The sequence below is a fragment of the Aethalodelphis obliquidens genome, unplaced genomic scaffold, assembly GCF_003676395.1.
Source record: "Aethalodelphis obliquidens isolate GAN/ISIS:26980383/991018 unplaced genomic scaffold, ASM367639v1 scaffold24, whole genome shotgun sequence".
Lineage (NCBI taxonomy): Eukaryota > Metazoa > Chordata > Mammalia > Artiodactyla > Delphinidae > Aethalodelphis > Aethalodelphis obliquidens.
In genome coordinates this window covers 1,322,958-1,345,449 of record NW_020837968.1, presented here as the reverse complement: position 1 = coordinate 1,345,449, position 22,492 = coordinate 1,322,958, and the positions used below count along the sequence as shown (strand labels likewise).

Sequence of the window (22,492 nt, the reverse complement as noted above, 5' to 3'; positions counted from 1 at the left end):
TAAATATGTCCTGCCACTCCCTTCTGGCTTGAAGAGTTTCTGCTGAAAGATCAGCTGTTAACCTTATGGGGATTCCCTTGTACGTTATTTGTTGTTTTTCCCTTGCTGCTTTTAATGTTTTTTTCTTTGTATTTAATTTTTGACAGTTTGATTAATATGTGTCTCAGTGTGTTTCTCTTTGGGTTTATACTGTATGGGATTCTCTGTGCTTCCTGGACTTGATTGACTATTCCCTTTTCCATGTTAGGGAATTTTTTGACTATAGTCTCTTCAAATATTTTCTCGGACCCTTTCTTTTTCTCTTCCTCTTCTGGGATCCCTATAATTCAAATATTGGTGTGTTTAATGCTGCCCCAGAGATCTCTGAGACTATCCACAATTCTTTTCATTCTTTTGTCTTTATTCTGCTCTGCTGTAGTTATTTCCACCATTTTATCTTTCCAGGTCCCTTATCTGTTCTTCTGCTTCAGTTGTTCTGCTATTGCTTCCTTCTAGAATATTTTTAATTTCAGTTATTGTGTTGTTCATCATTGTTTGTTTGCTCTTTAGTTCCTCTAGATCCTTGTTAAATGTTTCTTATATTTTCTCCATTCTGTGTCCGAGATTTTGGATCATCTTTACTATCATTACTCTGAACTCTTTTTCAGGTAGGTTGCCTCTTTCGTCTTCATTTATTTGGTCTTGTAGGTTTTTACCTTCTCCTTCATCTGTAACATAACTTTTTGTCGTTTCTTTTTTTTTTTTTTGATGGGTGGGGCTGTATTCCTGTCTAACTGGCTATTTGACCTGAGGCATCCAGCACTGGAGTTTGCAGGTAGTTGGATAGAGCCAGGTCTTGGTGCCAAGATGAGGACCTCTGGGAGGCTTCATTCCTATTAATATTCCCTGGGGTCTGAGGTTCTCTGTTATCCAGAGTTTTGGACTTGGAGCTCCCACCACAGGAGCTTGGGCCCGACCTCTGGCCTGGGAACCAAGATCCTGCAAGCCACATGGTAAGGCAAAAAAAATTAAAAAAATTAAAAAAATAAAAGATAAAAGAAAGGAGCTGTACAATAACAAAGACTAAAAGACAAAATAAAATTAGAAAGATAAAAACTATATTAGGAAAAATAAAAATATAATTGAAACAACTGCAATAAAGTAGAACAAAACCACAACAGAAAAAAAGGGGGTGGGGGAACAAGCCAGAAGGAGCAGAACAATGACAAAGTATAAGGAATAAAATAAAATTAGAAAAGTAAAAGATTTATTAGAAAAAATAAAAATATAAATGGATCAACAACAAGGTAAAACAGAACCCCAATCTAAAAGAAGAAAAAAGAAAAAAAGATAAAAAAAGAAAGGAAGAAAAAAAGAAAAAACCTTGGCTATGGGGAGTAGGTGTTTAGGCAGAGATGGAACTTAGGCAGAGGCAGAGTTTAAGGTGGAGTGGGACCTAGGCAGGGAGGCTGACGTTTGAGCATGAGGCAGAGCCTAGGCCCAGGACCCACGCAGCCAGAAAAGGCCTTGGGGGTGGGGCCTAGGTGGGGCATCATTCAAGTGGAAGCAGAGAGACAGCAAGTCTAAAGGACTGCCTATGGAGTGTGGAGTTCCAGAGTTTGGAGGTAAGGCCCTGGTTGAGGGTGTGTGGGTGGGATTTAGGCCCAGCGTGGTTAGAGTGGGTCTCAGAGGGGGTCTCCAATTATAGAGGTAGGGCCCTTGATGGGGTGTAGGGGTGGGGCTTGGGCTCTGAGCCGCAGGAGGGAGGCTCCAAGGGCAGTGGATTAGGCCCAGGAGCCCAACAGGCTCCTCAGTGCCTAAGTGGACAGGGAAAGTTCTGGCTGCATTCCCTTCCATTCCTCTGTGTTCCCCCACGTCTCCCCCAGGGTCTCCCCCATTCCTGCTGGACCCCTGACTGTTGGTGGGTCTTGCTGGGTGTAGGAGCTCCTCCTCTCCCCCAGCCGCCCTTCAAGGGTGCCAGTCCCAGAGGTCCAGGCTTTACTTTTGCTCTCCCTTCCCACCCTCCCACTCGCTCAGGACCTCCGCAGCTGGAGGGGGCCTAGGTTGCCAGAGGATCAGTCCCGGGATCTCAGTAGCCTCCTGGAGGCCCAAGAGGGCAGGAGAAACCTGGCCACGCTCTCTTTTGATCCTCTGCCCTCCCAATGGTTCCCCAATTTCCCCCTTTGGGCAAGGGATCCCTTCCCCTCCCCCAGCCACCCCTCAGGGGCGCCAGTCCCATCCCACCTCCACTTCTCCTCCCCCCTCATTCCCCCCATGACCCACGTCCTACCTGGTTGCTGGGGGTTCCTCCTGTCCCGTTAGGTGTCCGTGGTCCCCCAATGGTGCCTGGTAGGTGCCCTAATTGTGCGGAGACATGAATTCCACGTCCTCCTAGTCCACCATATTGACTCCTCTCCCTAACATACTGTTATACATCAAATATATTTCAATAAAGATAAATTTAAAAAAAGGATGAAGGGGTATACTGAACAAGTGGATAGCAGCATAGTGTTTATGGAGACAAATACCTTGCAAGTTTCAAATATTTTTCAGCTTTAAAATTCTTTAACTTGTTCAGATTATTTTTTATTTATTTATTTATTTTTTTGCTGTACGCGGGCCTCTCACTGCTGTGGCCTCTCCCGTTGCGGAGCACAGGCTCTGGATGTGCAGGCTCAGCAGCCATGGCTCACGGGCCCAGCCAGTCCACGGCATGTGGGATCTTCCCAGACCGGGGCACAAACCCGCGTCTCCTGCATCGGCAGGCGGACTCTCAACCACTGCGCCACCAGGGAAGCCACAAATTATTCTTATTTTAATGTATTTTTAATTTAAACATTACACTTATACTTTACCCTTTGATCTCTGTTCTTCATGTAGAAAAACTTCCATGTTCTCAACCACCTCAAATAGACCATGGAACGATTAATTCATCTAGCTCTGCAAAAGAAAGGAGAGAAACATTTGAACCCAAGCTTTATGCACATGGCACCAAGTTAAGTTATACCTGTGAAGATGGTTTCAGTATATCTGAAGAAAATGTGATAACATGCCACATGGGAAAGTGGAGTTCTCCACCTCATTGTGTAGGTGAGGACAGCATGCAAACCAAAATTCTATTTTCAGTACCATTCTTTACTAATCAATTATCATCAAAGTCATGGAACAGAATCCTTTAGATTCCTAAATATATCAATTATTTATATATTTATAGGTCATTTATGTATTAATATATAATTTATATTTTTATACATTTAATCGATTTTTGTATATTCATTTTCTGTTAATTTCATCAGTTCAGTATAGAATCACTTTTAAATCTGGCACTTTCTTTTGTATTAACGCTGTATGTGTAAAAAAAGTAAACCTACCTATTCATATACTTAAACCTATTTATATTCCTATTTATTCATATAAGTTGCAATGTATGCGTTGCCACCAAGTTTTTTCAAAAAAAACTTACGTTCTTCCTACAATGTCTCTTTTAATGTCTTACAATATATAGTACTTTTCTTAAGGTGATGAAGTCTCAGTGTGTTCTCTTTTATTAATCATAATTGCTTAGAGATGCACTGACAGTCTCATTCATAAATATATTGGTATTTTTAGTTTCAAGTTCTTGTTCAAGTGGACAGCTGGAAACACACCAGAATAGTGATTTTTGGGTGCATTTGTGTATTTCTCTGCAATGTGATGGAAGTTCCTGTAAAATCATTTATTATTTTCAAGTAAAACTATCAAATATGGCAAGCAGTACATCAAATTAAATTTCAGAGTTAGTGAAACATGAAATCGTTCTTTCATTTATTCCTAGGACTTCCTTGTGGACTTCCACCTTTGATTCAGAATGGTGTTGTACCTAATGAGAAAGGCAGTTACCAAGATGGAGAAGAAGTTACATACGACTGTGATGAAGGTTTTGGGATCGATGGACCTGCATCTATAAGATGTTTAGGAGGAAAATGGTCCCTTCCACCGGAATGCATAAGTATAATATATTTTATTTTATTCTGAGGCTGATAAATATCTTTAATTCAGGACATAAATGGCACAAGTATGAAACTAAGCTGTAATTCTAGAATTAAACAAGGTGTCTTTGGAAAGTTCTGGATTCTGGTAGAGAATTAATAACCCTAGTAATAATAAAAGTTTGATTCATGAACTAAATTATCTCACTATCACATCATCTTGTGTACACTTTGGACATCCTCTGATACACATTCTCAGACTTCTGGTCTCTGTTCCTATAACACAGCTGACCCCTGCTCATCAGTCTTATCAGCACTCAGTTTACTGTTAATTTATCAGTTATTTCTTTATGATATACAATTTTCTAAGATATTTGACATAATTCAAGGGAACAGACTTTGACAGAAGCAAAAAAAAGAAACACATCCATAATGTAGGTGACCTGTGATGGGGAAAAATAATTTAAATGTGAGAAGTGTGGTCTCAAACATCAAAGGCATCCCTGTCTCTTTGAGTATCACCATTCCCATGTTATAGTTTTGATGAATATAGACACAATCAATGTAACTAAGTCAAGATATCTAACATTTTAAGTTGTAAGAGAAATATTGTACAGTATTCATTGGTTTGATATGTGTATATCTATTTTTCTAGAATATAATTATTGGCCACTATTATTTTTAAAGATGTACTAAAGAAATACTTTTTTCTTTTTTTCAGACACAGATTGTTTTAACGTACCCAGCTTTGATGATGCTATACTCATAGACCGGAAGAAGAAATCGTATAGGTCAGGAGAACAGGTGGTTTTTAAATGTCTACCATCTTATCGATTGGAAGGAGCCAATACCATACAGTGTATTAAGAGCAAATGGATAGGAAGGCCAGCATGCAGAGGTACTTTGGTAAATTTTAAAACTTTATTTATTAAAGTATCTTAAGTAACATAATACAGAAAAGTGCCTCTACCATCATAAAATGGACACAGATTATTTTCAGGTCAAGTCAAAGAAGGTTTATGCCTGAACATAAAAAGGGATGGAATTGTGTACTCAGTGCTCAGTCTTGTAGCCCAATAATTCTCAAAGCACAGCCCCTGACACAGCAGTCTTAGCATATTCTGGAAGATTATTAGACATGCAAGCACAGATTCACAGGCTCACTCACACCTGTTGTATCAAAAACTCTGGAGATGGAACCCTGAAACTGTTTTAAAGATTCCCAAGGGATTCTATGCACATTTCAGTTTAGGAACCATAGCTACAGTGTATTGTACTTTATATCCACCTGAATCTCATTGATGAATTACACATTACTCATTGTTGTATACTGAAGCATTTGCAAAAGTATATTATTAAAGAGCATTTTAATAAATACATACATTTATTTTTCTGTTAGTTTTCCAGATCTTTGTTTGGATCTTTTAATTAATCATCTTCTTTCAATTACGGTATTCTTAAAAGTATGCTAACTCTTGATCAAGTCTTTAAAGAATTACCTAATGTGTTTATTTTTCTAAGGGCCTAAAGTTACAGTTCATAAACAGGATGACTATAAACCGAATCCTGATGTCAAATGATCTTTTATTATGATTTTCTTATGGTTCATAAATTCATTTTGAATTTATATAATTTATAACACTTAATTTACTAAACTCAGAAAGAGATGTCCAGAAAAGCTTTCATTTTCACTGGCCTAAAAAATGTGTATCAACCTTCTAGTGAAGGATGGGGGAGAGATTTAAGATACAGAAGCTTAATTTGTACTAAAAAATATTGCTTTATCTCCTTATCCTCAAACTTACATGTGAGTTTATTAAAATTAGCAGTCTTTCATGACAGATTAACTCTTGATTTTAAATGACCATATGGAATATATGTGACATCCCACTTGGTAGCTTGCTGTTCATAATGATCATTATATTAGAGATACTATTTTTCTTTCTATCTAGATGCTTCCTGTGTGAATCCACCCCAAGTGGAAAATGCTATTATACAAAATGAGAAGTCTAGATATCAAAATGGTGAGAGAGTATATTATGAATGCGTCTGGCCTTACTACCCTTTTGGGGAGGTAGATGTGATATGTTTAAATGGAACTTGGACAAAAGCACCTCAGTGCAAAGGTAGAGTATCTTACACCGCCACCCCCCCCGCAATTTTAGAGAATATATTAGGGACAAGATATGTTGATATAAATGTATAATGAAGTAGTTCTTATGGAATTCTTTTTTGATGCAAATAAAATGAAGGTGCTTAAAATCCAGTTCTTTTGTGGACTGAATAAGTGATCTGACATACTTATTGTTTGAAAGAGTTGACCAGATTTGAACAGTTGGAATCTTGGAACACTTCTTATCTTAAATATTAAGACATTCAGTTACTTCCTGGTGAATAAATGTGTTAACGATACCATAAGTACATTTGACAGCCCAAGAAATTCCACTTTGAGACATGGAATATAGGCAGCCAGGGCCTGATCACAGAATGTGACTTAAATTTGGGCATCTTCAGCATATGGGTGATATTTAAAGGTATGTTACTAGCTGAACTCATTCAGGGAATTAGTATACACATAAAAAAAGTAAGTCTGAGAACTTGGTCCTGGGACACTTCAGTGTTTAGAGTTCAGGAAGTAAGGGAATCCAAACCAAGAAATATATTAGCCACTTCTAGTTTTTCAAGTTAACTTTTTCCTGGTATGTATTTTTTGCAGTCTTCCACTTGAACATGTTTTCATGTTTAGAGTGATTTTCTTGTAGACAGCATAAAGATGAATCTTGTTTATGTGTCCACCCTGCCATTTTCAGTCTTTCCACTGATATATTAAGGCTATTTACATTGAAAATATCTATTAACATAATAGGGACAATGTCAGCAATTTTATTATTTGTTTTCTGTGTGTTTCCTCGGTTTCTCATACCCATTTCCTTTTCTTGTCTTCCCTGTGGGTTTTTGAACATTATAAATAACTTAATTTTTATACATCTGCATTGCTTTGGAGTATATGTCTTGTCATGTTTTTATTAGCGGTTGCTCCAAGTATTAAGATCCACATAAGCGGCTTATCACTCCCTACTTGTATTGACATTTTACCACTTCAGGTGAAATGTGGAAACCTTACTTCCATTTAGATTCTTTTTATCTCCCCACATTTCAACATAAGTGTCTTTAGTATTCTCTCTATATACATTGAGCAACATTTCAAATGACATAATTTTACACCTAATTTAACAAAATCATTAGGGAAAAAATATTCTTATTATATTTACCCTTATTTTTAAAAATCAATTCCATTGTTTTTTCTTCCTTCCTAAAGTCTCAATCCCTTTTCTAGTTTCCTTTATATTTGAAGAATTGCTTTAGCAATTCTTTAGGTATAGATCTTCTAGAGACAAGTTCTCTCAGTTTTCCTTTGTCTGGAAAGATTTTTCTTTCTCCCTTTAATCCTAAAATATATTTCACTCAATATAGAATTTGGGGTTGACAATTCTTTTCTTCCAGCACTGAAAAAATGATGTCACTTCTTTCTGGTTCTATGTTCATGGATGAAAATCCTACCAGTTTTTGAATCCCTTTTCCATATAAGTATTGCATAATATCTATCTAGCTCTTTTAAGATTTTTTTCTTTTTCTTTAATTTCCAGCAATTTGATTTTGATGTATCTTTTTTTTTTTTTGATTTTTTTTTTTTTTTTTTTGATTTTGATGTATCTTGACATTGATTTCTTTGGATTTATCCTGTTTGGAATTCACTTAGCTTTTTATTATGTAGATTTGTGCCTTATGCCCTATTTCAGAAATTTTCAGCCATTATTTTTACATTTTTTTTTCATCTCATCCCCTTCCTTTTCATTTTCTGGGTCTCCAATCTTTTTCTATTTTCCCATGGGTTCCTGAAGCTCTGTCCATTTTCTTTTCAGTCTATTTTCAAAGTTAGTCTATAGTCAAGTTTATTTATCCTTCTGCCATCTGCAATGTATTATTGAGCCCATCCAGTGTGTTTTTTTAAAAAGTTATATTACTCTATTTTCCACTTCTATCAATTTGACTGGATTTTTAAAAACCATTGCCCAATAATTTCAATATGTATGTCATCTCAGTGTTGTCTTCTTTTGATTGTTTTTTCTCTTTTGAGGTTTTCCTCATCCTTGGTATGATGAGTGATGATCAACTGTATTCTGGACATTTTGGGTATTATGTATTGAGATTAAGGACGTTATTGAAATCTTTTATTTATCAGACCTCCCTTACTGCCATGCAGGGTGCAAGTCCAGGGTTCCCACCTGGCCTCCACTGGCTCCTGGAGAAAGGGGAGAGGTGTCTTCTTCCCTCACCATGTGGGTGGAAGTCTGGACTCCTCACTTGGCCCCTGCTGATCAAGGTGGGGATGGGTTGGTCTTAGGTTCTATGGTGTATTTCTAGAGAAAGTCAGGATTGTAAAAACTGTTTCTGTCTTACTATGCTGATCCTTTCCTGGGACTTTGCTTAAAGAGACCAAGTGCTTCTTGGGACTGTTTTTTTTTTAATTTTCTTTCTGAACTTGCTATCATTTCTGGGTTGCAGTCTCAGTGGTCCATCCAGGATACAAAGAAGGGAAAAGGAAAACCCAAACAAGTCTCTGGAGTGTAATTCCTTGAATCCCAACGTCTCTAACCAGATATCTTCTCTACATCTTTCACAGTCTCCTGAGTTGGTTTATTATAATATGTTCAGGATTTTTAGTTAGCAGAAATAATACAGAGCAGATGCAATAAGCAGAAATATTTCTACCTCATCTTGTCCAGAAAAGGAAGAAAGCATTCCCTCTCCCACTATTGAGATCTGTAATTCTTCGACTTTTACAAAAGCAGCTGTTGGGGCTGATGTTCATTTTGTAATAAAAATGAAAATCAATAAATATGACTAGAGATTCAATAGACACTGCTGTATGTTGTATACAAGGATATTTTTTTTATCTTAGTTATCCATCTGTCCAGCATATATTCACTAAGAAAACATGTTTTAATACCAAAACACTGCAAAGCAGACATATTTGTTAATGTATTATGTGTACTTTCTTGTGGGGTAAAAGTAGGGACTTAAAAATGTGCCTTTTCGTTTAAGTGTTTCAAATTTCTTCAATAAATCATTTCTGTCATCAGAAATCAAAAACCTGATTATTACATACTAGGCTACATTTTTATCTTTTTATTTTAAACTGTGGGGTTTCCTTTTCTGTTTTTACTCTTTCAATAAATCAAACATATTTTTTAGACTCTCAAGGAAAATGTGGGCCTCCCCCACCAATAGACAATGGAGACATTACCTCATTCCCGGCACCAGTATATCCTCCAGGATCGAGAGTTGAGTACCAATGCCAGTCCTACTATGAACTTCAGGGAAAGACATACATAGAATGTCAGAATGGAGAGTGGTCAGAACCACCAAAGTGCTTAGGTAAATATTTCAATCTTCTTGTGGATCCTGGGAAAATCGGTGTACTGAGTATGATGTTTAGCTGTTTATAATAGAATTTTCATGGATTAACTACCAACCATTCTGTTGCATGCTTGACTACCAACTAATAATATGTGTGGAAATAAATTTTGAAAAGTTCCTGTTCAAGAAACAATAGCAACAAAAGATTCCTTAATGAAAGCTCTTCATATGATAACTGACATTATGAATCTTTGATTATAACATTTAATTATTACACTAAAAATAGTACCTCATTCTTACAACATTAACTGTTTAAAATGATGGAAACTACATACTGGATTTTCAATGAATTGGTTTGTAAAAGGTTTTGAGAAGGAATTTTTGGACCAGAGCAAGAGATTCTACTTGAAAGCCTGAAATTCTGTGGAAAATATTTGTATACTACTTAACAGTTTATGTTTATTTTTTTAACTTCAGATGCATGTGTAATTTCAGAAGAAATGATGGAAAAACATAACATAGAATTAAAATGGAGAAGCGATAAAAAACTTTATTCTAAAACAGATGACACTGTTGAATTTAAGTGTAAAAGTGGATATTGTACAAAGGCACCTAGCTCTGCACTTCGAACAACCTGTCGGGAGGGAAAACTGGCATATCCTACTTGTCAACGAAACTGTCGTTAAAGTGCAGTTGTAAAACTGAAATATGTACATGTATTCAGAATTTTTCATTATTATTCCAGTTCTCAGTTTCTTTTTATCAAGTATTGTTTAACTCATCTCTATTCATAAATCAGCTTCATGTTAAACATTATAGGGATGATGTAATTATAATCTTGGAGACCAACTAATCACTTCTTAAAAGCATCTCATTAAAACTTGGCAAACCAAAATGCTACGTGTCCTGTTGATAAAACACCTACGGCAAGAAATTAGATGCAATCACTTCAGTACCTCCTTTCATCCATCAGTTTCCTAACTTTCTAAAGATTTCTCCATAACTTCTGAGGTTTCCTAAGATTCTGTTTCAGAAGAAATGGGAAGAAATACTTGTCTCCATTTTCAAAATAACATCACTTTACAAACATGTAAAATGCAAACTATGTAATACCTATATTAGTAATTACATGTAAGTAGTTATTTCTTACTTTTGCTCATCCGTCAATAGATAAATATACCAAACAATAATGAAATACATGATCTTTTACAAGACGCCTATCTAGCACACATTATAATTCACATAAAGAGGAATTAGAGGACTTCCCTGGTGGCACAGTGGTTAAGAATCTGCCTGCCAATGCAGGGGACATGGATTCATGACCTGGTCCAGGAAGATCCCACATGCCGCGGAGCAACTAAGCCCGTGCGCCACAACTAGTGAGCCTGCGCTCTAGGGCCCACCAGCCACAACTACTGAGCCCACGTGCCACAACTACTGAAGCCCGTAAGCCTAGAGCCCGCGCTCCGCAACAAGAAAAGCCACCGCCATGAGAAGCCCGTGCACCACGACGAAGAGCATCCCCCGTTTGCCGCAACTAGAGAAATCCCGCACGCAGCAACGAAGACCAAACACAGCCAAAAATAATAAATAACTAAATATATTTAAAGATACTACACTAAAATCAATAAAATAATAATATATTAAAAAAAGATGAATTAGAATCAAATTGGTTGCATAACTATCGTTATGATAGTTATGCAACCAATCACATGACATATAAGTGATTTAAAAAATCCAACATCAAGTATAAACACACATACACATATAAACACACTATGCCTTGAACACTGAATACATTTTTATAGAACAAATATTGGCAACAAGTACAATAGAATATTAGAATATTTAGAATATTCTACAATAGAATATTTAGAATAACTGTAGTTGAATTTAGAGACAATAGGGGTAAAACGTGGTGTTTAAGTCCGTTTTACTTACCACTATTGTAAAATTTTCATTGTATATCACCTTTGAACCATAGCATGTTATTTTAAAATAAAGATGTATACAAGGTAAGACAACATATAGTACATACAGTGTTGAGAACTGTAGAGACCTCTTTGGTAAAGATCTGCAGATCTAATAACATTTTCATGATTTTGCTGGTATAGAGAGTTTTGGAAACTTTCAACCACAAGAGTCTGAAGTGTGATCTTTAGGTTCATACATTTCAAACAGCATAGTTAGTTTAAATCAGTTGACTAGAAACATTATAAATTTCTAAAAATCATGAAAATTTTCACATGAAAATAGGGATATAAATAATTGAGCTAAAATATTTTAAGGTGATATCTTGTTACTCCATGTTGCGTCAAATCAAGTGGCCTTCTTAGAATAAGAAGCATGGCTGTCACCATTGGAGCTAATTGATCTAAATCTGAATCACTGGTGACAGCTGCTTTTCTCATCCTTAAATTAAATTGTTACAATTGGAAAGTTATCTTTGCTGTTAATGTTAACATTTGTGTATATACTATTTCTCCAAAATCTTCACCTAATGGTTGTAGAATCTATTTATGACACATGGCTACAATCGGTTATTTCACTGTTGATAAGAAAATCGTGATTTTAATGATAAATCTTCTCATTTTTCTGCATTCATTCATTGTCATTCTGTATACAGATGAGTGTTAATTTACAGACTCTGTTCACATTCAACTTTTACCTAAAAAGTTTTGGGAAATCTTTATTTTTGCCCATTAATTTCCAATTTTTGGAGGAAGGACTTGATGTAATTGTAACCTTCCATGGTGGCTTTAAGACTTTTTGCCTTTAAAAAAAATTGTTGTTTGTATCAGCATGGATTCCTACATTTTTATTTATTCAATTTATCACAATCAATTATACTCATTCTTTGAAGATAAAATGATCCAAATTTTGGCTAGTGAGTGCCTCTTGAAACTGGTTCTGATTGCTCCTGATCTAGCCCCGTTGGTCTTTGAGCATTTCTCTTCTTTTTAGCCCAACACCGATAATCCAGTCTCACTATATACCTCCCATGCCTAACACCAGTAATCATCTATATTTCCAAAACGTCTGATTCTTTTTATTGAAGAGTTGTTTTAAGAACCCAAGAATTGTGTTACTCGTGCTAGATGGGAGTTTTCAATACTGCTGAAATGTCTTTTCTTCCAGGGTCTCTTGGTTGTCAGACCTTTGAAACAGAAATGAAATTTTTTCCCATAGTTGGATTTTTAAATATTTTTTGATTGAGGTATAATTGATTTACAGTAGTTTCAGGTGTACAACATAGTGATTCACAATTTTTAACTGTACTCTATTTATAGTTATCATAAAATATTGGCTATACTCCCTGTGTTGTACGATATGTCCTTGTAGCTTATATATTTTGTAGCTTATATATTTTATACATAATAGCTTAGCTTATATATTTTACACATACTTAACTTATATATTTTATACATAATATATTTTATACATAATACTTTGTACCTCTTGATCCCCTACCCCTATCTTGTCCCTCCCCCTTTCCCTCTCCCCACTGGTAACCACTTGTTTGTTCTCTATACCTGTGAATCTCTTTCTGCTATGTTACTATTCACTAGTTTGCTATATTTTTTAGATTCCACACATAAGTGGTATCATACTTTGTCTTTCTCTGTACGACCAATTTCACTCAGAATAGTACCCCCCCAAGTCCATCCATGTTGTTGCAAATGGCAAAATTTTATACTTTTTTATGGCTAACTTGTTCCAATGTGTGTGTGTGTTTATATGTGTCTATATATACACATATATACATATGCAGTGTGGTGGGTTTGGGTAAACCTAGTTGGGTATAAAGATAAGAAAACAATCATACTGGGTTTTTCTTTCAGTGTCATCCTGGTTATTGCAGGTAAGCTAGGGAATAGAAGATTTAACTTTGGGTCACAGTCATCTAATTCATCTGTTTACATTGAGGGAGGAGTATTCATTTCCAAGCTGAGATGGCTTTTGAATAATCTTATTTGAAGGATGTATTTCTAAAGAAGTAGAAGAAGAGCTGTGCAGTATAACTTGTTTCCCATGTATCTAGTGTGCAGGGATGGGAGGTATAAAAGTGGAATTGTTTTACAATTGCACCAATATTTCAGAAAGAACAAGAACAATAAGCACACAAAGTATTTTTTTTTAATTTCAGTGAAATGTCATAATTTTCTAAGGTAAATATTAACTAGAGACTTTACAGTTACAAATAAAAGTCACTAAAAATTTCTTTAGTCTTTTCCCAATTGTACTGAGATGTCTAGCACTTTTGGAAAACACATATTTAATAATATATGTATCTATAGATATGTAGTTCTAGAAGATGAAAACGATAAAAAGAAAATATTATTAGTTGAGGTACTAGAGAATAAACTGTGTATCTGGCAAGTTAAATAAGTGAGAGAGGAGAATCTAGTTATATTTTGTGAGTCTGCAATGTGAAACACTATGTGAAACAATGTGAAACATATGTGTGAAACACATATATATGGAATCTATGGTAGTTCTATTTGTAGTTTTTTAAGGAACCTCCATACTGTTCTCCATCGTGGCTGTACCAATTCACATTCCCACGAACAGTGCAAGAGAGTTCCCTTTTCTCCACACCCTCTCCAGCATTTATTGTTTGTAGATTTTTTGATGATGGCCATTCTGACTGGTGTGAGGTGATACCTCATTGTAGTTTTGATTTGCATTTCTCTAATGATTAATGTTGTTGAGCATCCTATCATTTGTTTGTTGGCAATCTGTATATCTTCTTTGGAGAAATGTCTATGTCTTCTGCTCATTTTTGGATTGGGTTGTTTATTGATATTGAGCTGCATGTGCTGCTTGTAAATTTTGGAGATTAATCCTTTGTCAGTTGCTTCATTTGCGAATTTTTTCTCCCATTTGGAGTGTTGTCTTTTCATATTCTTTACGGTTTCCTTTGCTGTGCAAAAGCTTTGAAGTTTCATTAGGTACCATTTGTTTATTTTTGTTTTTATTTCCATTTCTTGGGGAGGTGGGTAAAAAAGATCTTGCTGTGATTTATGTCAAAGAGTGTTCTGCCTATGTTTTCCTCTAAGAGTTTGATAGTATCTGATCTTACATTTAGGTCTTTAATCCATTTTGAGTTTATTTTTGTGTATGGTGTTAGGATGTGTTCTAATTTCATTCCTTTACATGTAGCTTTCCAGTTTTCCCAGCACCACTTATTGAAGAGGCTGTCTTTTCTCCATTGTATACTCTTGCCTCCTTTAAAAAATTAAGGTGACCATATGTGCGTGGATTTATCTCTGGGCTTTCTATCCTGTTCCATTGATCTATATTTCTGTTTTTGTGCCAGTACCATACTGTCTTGATTACTGTAGCTTTGTAGTATCAGCTGAACTCAGTGAGCCTGATTCCTCCAGCTCCATTTTTCATTCTCAAGATTGCTTTGGCTATTCGGTGTCTTTTCTGTTTCCATACAAATTGTGAAATTTTTTGTCCTAGTTCTGTGAAAAATAACAGTGGGAGTTTTTTTGTTTGTTTGTTTCTTGTTTTGTTTTGTTTTTTACGGTATGTGAGCCTCTCACTCTTGTGGCCTCCCCATTGTGGAGCACAGGCTCCGGATGCCCAGGCTCAGTGGCCATGGCTCACGGGCCCAGCCTCTCCACGGCATGTGGGATCTTCCCGGACCAGGGCATGAACCCATGTCCCCTGCCTCGGCAGGCGGACTCTCAACCACTGCACCACCAGGGAAGCCTGCCAGTGGTAGTTTGATAGGGATTGCATTGAATCTGTAGATTGCTTTGGGTAGTAGAGTCATTTTCACAATGTTGATTCTTCCAATCCAAGGACATGGTCTATCTCTCCACCTGTTTGTATCATTTTTAATTTCTTTCATCAGTGTCTTATAGTTTTCTGCCTACACGTCTTTTGTCTCCTTAGATAGATTTATTCCTAGGTATTTTATTCTTTTTGTTGCAATGGTAAATTGGAGTGTTTTCTTAATTTCACTTTCAGATTTTTCATCATTAGTGTGTAGGAATGAAAGAGATTTCTGCGCATTCATTTTGTATCCTGCTACCTTACCAAATTCATTGATTAGCTCTGGTAGCTTTTTGGTGGCATCTTTAGGATTGTCTATATATAGTACCATGTCATTTGCAAACCATGACAGTTTTACTTCTTCTTTTCCGATTTGGATTCCTTTTATTTCTTTTCCTTCTCTGATTGCTGTGGCTAAAACTTCCAAAACAATGTTGAATAATAGTGGTGAGAGTTGGCAACCTTGTGTTGTTCCTGATTTTATTTGAAATGGTTTCAGTTTTTCAACATTGAGGACGATGTTGGCTGTGGGTTTGTCATAATGTCCTTTATTTTGTTGAGGTAAGTTCCCTCTATGCCTACTTTCTGTAGGGTTTTTATCATAAGTGTGTGTTGAATTTTGTCGAAAGCTTTTTTCTGCATCTATTGTGATGATCATATGGTTTTTCTCCTTCAATTTGTTAATATGGTGTATCACACTGATTGATTAGCGTATACTGAAGAATCCTTGCATTCCTCGGATAAACTCCACTTGATCATGGTGTGTGATCCTTTTAATGTGCTGTTGCATTCTGTTTGCTAGGATTTTGTTGAGGATTTTTGCATCTATGTTCATCAGTGATATTGGCCTGTAGTTTTCTTTCTTTGTGACATTTTTGTCTGGTTTTGGTATCAGGGTGATGGTGGCCTCGTAGAATGAGTTTGGGAGTGTTCCTCCCTCTGCTATATTATAGAAAAGTTTGAGAAGGGTAGGTGTTAGCTCTTCTCTAAATGTTGGATAGAATTCTCCTGTGAAGCCATCTGGTCCTGGGCTTTTGTTTGTTGGAAGATTTTTAATCACAGTTTCAATTTCATTGCTTGTGATTGGTCTGTTTGTATTTTCTATTTCTTCCTGGTTCAGTCTCAGAAGGCTGTGCTTTTCTAAGAATTTGTGCATTTCTTCCAGGTTGTCCATTTTATTGGCATATGGTTGCTTGTAGTAATCTCTCAGGATCCTTTGTATTTCTGCAGTGTCAGTTGTTATTTCTCCTTTTTCATTTCTACTTCTGTTGATTTGTGTCTTCCTTTTTTTCTTGATGAGTCTGGTTAATGGTTTATCAATTTTGTTTATCTTCTCACAGAACCAGGTTTTAGTTTTATCAATCATTGCTACCACTTCCTTAATTTCTTTTTCATTTATTTCCACTCTGATATTTATGATTTCTTTCCTTCTGCTAACTTAGGGGTTTTTTGTTCTTCTTTCTCTAATTGCTATAGGTGTAAGGTTAGGTTGTTTATTTGAGATGTTTCTTGATTCTTAAGGTACGATCGTATTGCCATAAACTTCCCTCTTAGGACTGCTCTTGCTGGATCACATAGGTTTTGGGTCGTCATGCTTTCATTGTCATTTGTTTCTAGGTATTTTTTGATTTCCTCTTTGATTTCTTCAATGATCTCTTGGTTATGAAATAGTGTATTGTTTAGCCCCCATGTGTTTGTATTTTTTACAGATTTTTTCCTGTAATTGATATCTAGTCTCATAGCATTCTGGTTGGAAAAGATACTTGATATGATTTCAATTTTCTTAAATGTACCAAGGCTTGATTTGTGACCCAGGATATGATCTATCCTGGAGAATGTTCCATGAGCACTTGAGAAGAAAGTGTATTGTATTGTTTTTGCATGGAATGTCCTATAAATATCAATTAAGTCTATCTTGTTTAATGTATCATTTAAAGCTTGTGTTTCCTTATTTATTTTCATTTTGGATGATCTGTCCATTGGTGAAAGTGGGGTGTTAAAGTACCCTACTATGAATGTGTTACTGTCGATTTCCCCTTTTATGGCTGTTAGTATTTGCCTTATGTATTGAGGTGCTCCTATGTTAGGTGTGTAAATATTTACAATTGCTGTATCTTCTTCTTGGATTGATCCCTTGATCATTATGTAGTGTCCTTCTTTGTCTCTTGTAATTGTCTTTGTTTTAAAGTCTATTTTGTCTGATATGAGAATTGCTACTCCAGCTTTCTTTTGATTTCAATTTGCATGGAATATCTTTTTCCATCCCCTCACTTTCAGTCTATATGTGTCCCTAGGTATGAAGTGGGTCTCTTGTAGACAGCATATATATGGGTCTTGTTTTTGTATCCATTCAGCAAGCCTGTGTCTTTTGTTTGGATCATTTAATCCATTCACGTTTAAGGTAATTATCGATATGTATATTCCTATTACCATTTTCTTAATTGGTTTGGGTTTGTTATTGTAGGTTTTTTCCTTCTCTTGTGTTTCCTGCCTAGAGAAGTTCCTTTAGCATTTGTTGTAAAGCTGGTTTGGTGGTGCTGAATTCTCTTAGCTTTTGCTTGTCTGTAAAGGTTTTAATTTCTCCGTCAATTCTGAATGAGATCTTTGCTGGGTAGAGTAATCTTGGTTGTAGGTTTTTCCCCTTTCCTCACTTTAAATATATCCTGCCACTCCCTTCTGTCTTGCAGAGTGTCTGCTGAAAGATTAGCTGTTAACTTTATGGGGATTCCCTTCTATGTTATTTGTTGTTTTTCCCTTGCTGCTTTTAGTATGTTTTCTTTGTACTGAATTTTTGATAGTTTTAGTAATATGCCTTAGCATGTTTCTCCTTGGATTTATCCTGTATGGGACACTCTGTGCTTCCTGGACTTGATTAACCATTTCCTTTCCCATATTAGGGAAGTTTTCAACTATAATCTCTTCAAATATTTTCTCAGTCCCTTTCTTTTTCTCTTCATCTTCTGGGATCCCTACAATTCGAATGTTGGTGCATTTAATGTTGTCCCAGAGGTCTCTGAGACTGTCCTCAATTCTTTTCATTCTTTTTTCTTTACTCTGCCCTGCAGTTGTTATTTCAACTATTTTATCTTCCAGGACACTTATCCGTTCTTCTGCCTCAGTTATTGTGCTATTGATTCCTTCTAGAGAATTTATAATTTCATTTATTTTGTTGTTCATCATTTTTTGTTTGCTCTTTAGTTCTTCTAGATCCTTCTTAAACGTTTCTTGTATTTTCTCCTTTCTATTTCCCAGATTTTTGTTCATCTTTACTGTCATTATTCTGAATTCTTTTTCAGGTAGACTCCCTTTTTCCTCTTCATTTGTTAGGTCTGGTGGGTTTTTACCTTGCTCCTTCATCTGTTGTGTGCTTCTCTGTCTTCTCATTTTGCTTAACTTACTGTGTTCAGGGTCTCCTTTTCGCAGGCTGCAGGTTTATAGCTCCCTTTGTTTTTGGTGTCTGTTCCCAGTGGGTAAGGTTGGTTCAGTGGGTTGTGTAGGCTTCCTGGTGGAGGGGACTGGTGCCTGTGTTCTGGTGGATGAGGCTGGATTTTTTCTTTCTGGTGGACAGGTCTGCGTCTGGTGGTGTTTGGGGTGTCTGTGACCTTATGCTTTTAGGCAGCCTCCCTGCTAATGGGTGGGGTTGTGCTCCTGTCTTGCTAGTTGTTTGGCATAGGGTGTCCAGCACTGTAGCTTGCTGGTCATTTAGTGAAGCTTGGTCTTAGCGTTGAGATGCAGATCTCTGGGAGATTTTCACCATTTTATATTACGTGGAGCTGGGAGGTCTCTGGTGGACCAATGTCCTGAATTTGGCTCTCCCACCTCATAGGCACAGCCCTGACACCAGCCAGAGCACCAAGAGCCTGTCATAGCTGCAATATTTTATAACCTAATCTAGGAAGTGATATCACATCACGTCTGCCACTGCGAGTCCCTAAGTCCACACCACTCAAGGGACACAAATTAAGATTCCCCTCTTGAAGGGAGAAGTGACCAAGACTTTTTAGACACACTTTGAAAACCTCCACAGATTCATTGGTTCTAGAGAAAGCATTCTGTACGTCTGTGCATGGATAGTGGGGGCAGGTACAGCAATCTATACTCAGCAAATGCATCTACTCCAGAGAGGAAAATACCACCTCTTCTGTGGTAGAAAGGGTTTAATGTAACCCACATGCCACAGGTAACTGGTTGGTCCCTGGGGAGTGGAGTCACATTGGGGGTTCTGCTTGGCCTCTGTTCGCAGGTCAGGCTCTCAATGGTGGGATATCCAATCAGCCTTGGAAAGAGGGAGACTCTTTAAGCTCTTTCATAGCCTGTATATCTGCGGCCATGGCCAGTGTATACATGGGTTCACCAAATAAGAATGGGGTCTCTGAGGAAAGAGGTTCTGACACCTAAGCAGGACAGGTTGTCTTGTTTGCCTGATTTTTGAGCTCTTCCTTTGCCTTGGATATTCTCTGATGGCATTTACTAGGGACACAAATTTCTTAATTTCCTGTCCCTATTTTTCTTTTAAATTAATTAATTTTTGGCTGCGTTGGGTCTTTGTTGTGGTGCGCGGGCTCCTTACTGTGGTGGCTTCTCTTGTTGCATAGCACGGGCTCTAGGCGTGCAGGCTTCAGTAGTTGTGGCACATGGGCTCAGTTCTTGTGGCTCACGGGCTCCAGAGCACAGGCTCAGCAGTTGTGGTGCACGGATTTAGTTGCTCCGCAGCATGTGGGATCTTCCCCGACTAGGGCTCAAACCCATGTCCCCTGCATTGGCAGGCGGATTCCTAACCATTGTGCCACCAGGGAAGTCCCCCTGTCCCTATCTTGAGATGTCATTTTACATACCTCTCCTCCCCAGACTTAACTTGTCACCAAGTTTTCATTTTGCTTTTTCCAAACCCTTGACCTGCTGCCCAACCTGTTGACTGTGCCCTTGAGTCAGCAGAGAGCAGAGACGTGTCTTCTCCCCTTGGAAGTGGATTAGATGTACCATCCAAACTTCTGCTCCCTGAGTGTTCTCATCTACCCTGAGGGGAGGCTATAGCGCAGCTCTGCTCACATCTGGCCTACCATACACATCCGTCCATAAACCAGGCTTTGTCTTCCTTTATGAAATGGTCAAGGAGATCCCCGATTTCCCCGAGGTACAGCCTGAGAGAGACAGTGTATGAGGAGGAGATATAACAGGACCCGTGTCGTCTGTGCAGCTTGTGAACTTGGGGCCTGCTCAGCTCTGGGCTGGTGTTCACCACTTTGACTTGATAATGGAATGTTGCTTGTCACATCCAGTTGTTTGGTTCCTTGGATTAGATCCCAGGTCAGCAAACTTCTTTGTAAAGGGCCAGATACTAAGTAGTACAGGCTTTGCAGGCAATATGATTTCTCCTGGAACTATTCAACTCCACCTTTGTATAGTGAAAGCGGCCCTAGAACATGTAAAGGAATGGGTGTCTCTATGTTCCAGTAAAGCTTCAGCGGGGTAAGTCTCAGACCCTCCCAGCTCCTGACAGCTGTTTCTTGCTCATCAGATTTAATTAGCAAATGTCATCAATATAACGGACCGGTGGAGGTGGTGAGGAGGAGCCTCTGCTGGTGAGGGAGGTTTGTGGGAATAGGGAGAAATACAAGCTCTCAGCCTTTAAAATTTTGCCCAAATACCGTACTCCTTCCCAGGGTCCCCCTCCCTCCCCTTAGCTAGGAGGGCTGGTAGGGTCGAGCATTTCATCAGTGCTGCCACATTTACCAGCAGCCTCGGGATTAGTCCTTGGCCGTGTGTTCCCTGAGACCACAGGAAGTGAGGGGCTTCTTCAGGCCTTCCGTCCACACATTCTTGTTCTCAAGATATGTTCTTAGTGGTACCCTTGGATGTTCAACAGAGTTTCATTTTCTTTTTCCCTATGTATGCTCTCCAGGGTGGTCAGGTGAAACCAGGTGACACTCTAAGCTTTATAATCATTTATAAAGTGTTGGCATAGCCACTGTGTGCCCCGGCCACCTGATCTTTGAATAAATTGCCCTTCGTATGCACTTCATCTCATGCTGCCGCCACAGATGGATGATTCGAGGACTCAGGATGCTACCGCATCCCGTGGATTATCATGATGTTTCTCGCTAGCAGGAGTTTATCCCTGTGCTCCTCAGATAGGAGCAACTCAATTCAGAATTCGATCTTAAGAGGCAATTTCCTAAGGCCACTATTGCATCAGCCAGGGACACTAAGGAAATAGTTGGCCCTCTCCAATGTAGTGGAATTCAAGGAAGTTTAATAAAGGGACCATTTGCAAAGATGTGACAGGGATGCAGGGAAATAAGCAATAGTGCCATATCCTGGGACTAGTAACACCATGGTATCCCCACACCCAGATCCCCAGAGACCCATGAGGAGAGGGCATCTCTCCAGCTACTTGTGATTTTAATGTTGAGATGGAGCCAGCCCAAGGGGGGCAGGAATGGGGGAAATACCCTTACCTCTCTCTTTGAATAAAACAGAAGCTACAGAGTAAAAAAAACTATGGATGTAGCAAATACAGAACACAGGCCAGCATCCCACAGCAAAGAGCAGGCTGGAAAAGGGTGCAGGGTGGAAGTGGAGGGCAAATAAAAAATAATCCATACAGTTCATTCTGGATTTTCTAAAATTGTGCGTCAACAGCTTTGCTTTATGAAGAGAAGCTGTGAGGGGAGAGCATAGATAAACAAGATGTGTTACTATCATGTTAAAAAGGGTTGAAACAAACATTTCAGTGACTTAAGCTTAAGGGCTTATATGCGTAATGTTAATTTGATGAACAACATTCACAGTATGAAATAATAAATATAAATTAAGTGTATATGAAGGTTATTGTCGTTCACATTAACATTTTGCTAAAAAATTATGGAGTAGTGGTCTCATTGTGCATCAATCCTAAATTAGGATTTTAAGAAACCTCCATGAACACTTTTGATTCAGTATCATTAAGATAACCGGGTTCAACATCAGGTCAAAATGGGTGTCAGTGAATATAATTTCAGATACCACCTTCCTCATTTTGGTTTTCCACCCAGGGAGATTTCTTTTGATATATTTCATGCACGCGTACACACATCCTCACGTTATTTTTTAAAGTCTTCTCCTGTCTTTAGAGGCAGTAGGTGCAGGGGTGAGAGCAAGACCAGCCGAGCTGCCTGTGTCCGTCTCTTGGCTTTGCCACTTCCTGGCTGGCTGGACGCCGGCCTCGCTCATCTGTGAAGCACGAATCATGGCACCTCCCTCACAGGGTTGAAGTGAAGGTTGAGATAAATATGTGCAGGGCTTAAAACAATGCCTGGCAAAGAGTAACATGTAAGCGATAACCATTATTATCGGAT

At 37.8% G+C, this 22,492-nt stretch overlaps 1 protein-coding gene across 4 annotated transcripts in view; it reads left to right on the top strand.

Moving 5' to 3' along the window:
• LOC113628492 (complement factor H-like) overlaps positions 1–10,263 on the top strand; it is a 94,711-nt gene extending 84,448 nt beyond the window's left edge. For all 4 annotated transcript variants that reach the window (XM_027122157.1, XM_027122156.1, XM_027122155.1 and 1 more), the window contains 6 exons: positions 2,860–3,069; positions 3,794–3,967; positions 4,669–4,845; positions 5,900–6,073; positions 9,204–9,386; positions 9,846–10,263. In XM_027122157.1, the coding sequence (XP_026977958.1) occupies positions 2,860–3,069; positions 3,794–3,967; positions 4,669–4,845; positions 5,900–6,073; positions 9,204–9,386; positions 9,846–10,054 (1,127 nt within the window). In that variant the 3' untranslated portion in view covers positions 10,055–10,263. The remainder of the gene's footprint in view (positions 1–2,859; positions 3,070–3,793; positions 3,968–4,668; positions 4,846–5,899; positions 6,074–9,203; positions 9,387–9,845) is intronic.
• Positions 10,264–22,492: the final 12,229 nt, after the last annotated feature.